Source organism: Nansenia antarctica (assembly GCF_963989245.1).
Source record: "Nansenia antarctica genome assembly, chromosome: 20".
NCBI classification, from domain to species: Eukaryota; Metazoa; Chordata; class Actinopteri; order Argentiniformes; family Microstomatidae; genus Nansenia; species Nansenia antarctica.
The window spans coordinates 4956873-4959372 of NC_137693.1; the positions used below are offsets into that span (position 1 = coordinate 4956873).

The following is a 2500-nucleotide window of genomic DNA, read 5'->3' on the forward strand; positions in this document are numbered from 1 at the left end:
TTTTAAATGTTTACATTTTGTATGAGAGCCCAGTACTCCGGTGCTCAAGGCTATTCAAGGAATTCTGCTTCCATCAAAGACCACATTGGGAAAAAATGTGATCTAATATCCCTCTGGACCCACATTCAAAATTATCTTACCTCAAAATAATATCAATCAATTCATTAAACAATCAATAAAACAATCAATAAATTAATAAATCCAGTCACGGCCAAAGCTAAGCACAGAGTAATGCTGCTGACATAGTAATGCTGACTGTCAGTGAGGTCATCAAAGCATGAACACACTGTTCCCTGTGTGGTGAAAGAGGACACACTTTCCCAAATGTCAGCATTCTTCTCTCTCTCGCTCTCTCTAACTCTCCCCCCCCTCTCTCTTTCTCTCTCTCAACTTTAGGATGTTGAACATGAAACCATTGCCATTCCCTCCTCCCTTCCCAGAACTAGTACCATATCTGACACGTCTGTATTGGTGAAAGCTGTGCGATGGAACCCTTCATCTTCATCTCTCCTAAGTGATTAGGCGGAATTTAGAGGAATTGTTTCTAGAGAATTCCCCCATGCCTGGGCATGCCTTGGTATTGTTGCACCCTTGTGTTTTACTATAATGACTCAGACACAAAAGGCACGATCAACATCACCACAGCACAATCAATAAAACATCCATTTAGGAATCTCTGTGGTGCATCCCACAGCGCCCCAAATCAAATCTGCCGTTTGAACGTAAGAATGTTCCATATACCCTGAGGGCTGGAGATGAACACCGATTACAAGAGAGGAGCAACCATAAATGCCAAATTGCATTCATCTGTTGTGTGCAACCCTTGAGAATCTGCTTTCTACTGCCCAGAATGTGTTTTCACCTGCCCTTTAATTAATTAATTAATTATTATTAATTTTGCCATTTAGCAGAAGCTTTTAAGCCAAAGCGACTTACAATTACGAATCACAGGGACATTCCCCCTGGAGTAACTGAGGGCTAAGTGCCTTACTCAAGGGCACACTAGTAGTGGTTTGGTTTCAGGCGGGATTTGAACTCACAACCTTCCGATCACAAGTCCAACTCACTATCCACTAGACCACCACTACCCCTTTATTTAACCTTTATAGAGATCAATATAGTAATAAGTCAGGAGTGACAGCTCAGATGTCCTACCCATTAGGTGGTCATTGACCTGACAGCTCAGCAGCCATTTCCCCGTCGCTATGGGGACCATCTCAGCGGTGACGAAGGTGGCTGGGAACACGCTGAGTGTGTCTGTGCGGTGACCCTGGTTCAATAGCGTGTTCCCCTGGAAGTAGGCCGAGTGGATGTCCACCTCGTTTCCCATGCCAAACAGATGCCAGGCAACAGGCCGGGACTGGCACAGCTCCATGCCAGGCAGGTTACCATACAAGTATCCGTTTATGGCTGTCGGGCAGAGGAAAGGAAAGGAGGGGGGAGGGGAGCAGAGGAGGGGAGGGGAGGGGAGGGGAGGGGAGTAGAGGACAGAAGAGGACAGAAGAGGAGAGGAGAGGACAGAGAAACACAAAGTCAGCCCTTTCACACTCCCTCTTAAACGTCACCTCCACCAACCATTACAACAACAACTTTGTTTGTGTCCTTCAGTTTTCTTATGTTACAGTACTGAGAGGGACTACAAGGGACTAAAAAGGAAGGAGATATGGGATTTTACTCCAGTTAAAGTCAGAGAGACACTCTAAGATACGGTCAACCATAAAGTGATGGAAAGTCTTCAGGTGGAAATGAATCAGTGTAGTCTGCCGACATCCTGCAGAGTTGTAGTACCCAGTACCCACCGTGCATCAGGTTAGACTCATGGAAGTCAGGGTCATCTGGGTCGACTCCATTCGGGTCAGAACAGAATGTCTGTATGTTCTCCTCATGGTACCAGCTGAGAGACTCGTCCATCACGGTAAACAACAGGAAGACGTCCTGGTCCACATCCAAACGCTCTGGCTCATGTCGCTCTGGCTCACGTCCAGATCTGGGACTCTGCTTCAGGACTCCTGTTTTTAAAGCATTGTTTAAAAAAAATCTATTGTCTTTTACATTCAGAGTTCATGAGGAGAAAACAGGTGCGTGCGTGGGAGTCCACCTACTCTACCTGCCTACAACCTATATAACTGTGGAAAAACACACAGGAGTCCTAAAGCATCTTGACCTGTTAAGAAAATGTTACTGATATAATCACGAGGAAGAAAAACAAAGTGGATGGGTGGGTGGTAAAGGGGGGATATTATACTGTAAATAGATACTCCACACACACACACCTTTCTTGCAGGTGAGCAGTGGCCCTATGAGACCAGAGGAGATATCCCGAGAGGCTTCCACGTGGGAGTGGTAGACCCAGGACAGACAGTTGGCATCCCCCTCCGTAGGGGCAAACTCTGGAGTGACCTCCCAACGATAGGTGTAGCTGCCCCCGGGAGGAACAGCATCGTCCTTCTTTAGCCGGCCCGAGGTTCTGTCTGGGTACAGTGCCCCTAGTGAACAAACA

At 46.6% G+C, this 2500-nt stretch overlaps 1 protein-coding gene across 1 annotated transcript in view; it reads right to left on the minus strand.

Annotated features, from left to right (window-relative positions):
* LOC308174531 (hephaestin-like) overlaps nt 1-2500 on the minus strand; it is a 16523-nt gene that overhangs the window by 11928 nt on the left and 2095 nt on the right. Inside the window, exons 2-4 of the mRNA XM_080549619.1 lie at nt 2274-2486; nt 1800-2009; nt 1156-1410 (exon numbers count right to left, since the gene is read on the minus strand). Coding sequence (XP_080405745.1) covers nt 1156-1410; nt 1800-2009; nt 2274-2486 — 678 coding nt within the window. The remainder of the gene's footprint in view (nt 1-1155; nt 1411-1799; nt 2010-2273; nt 2487-2500) is intronic.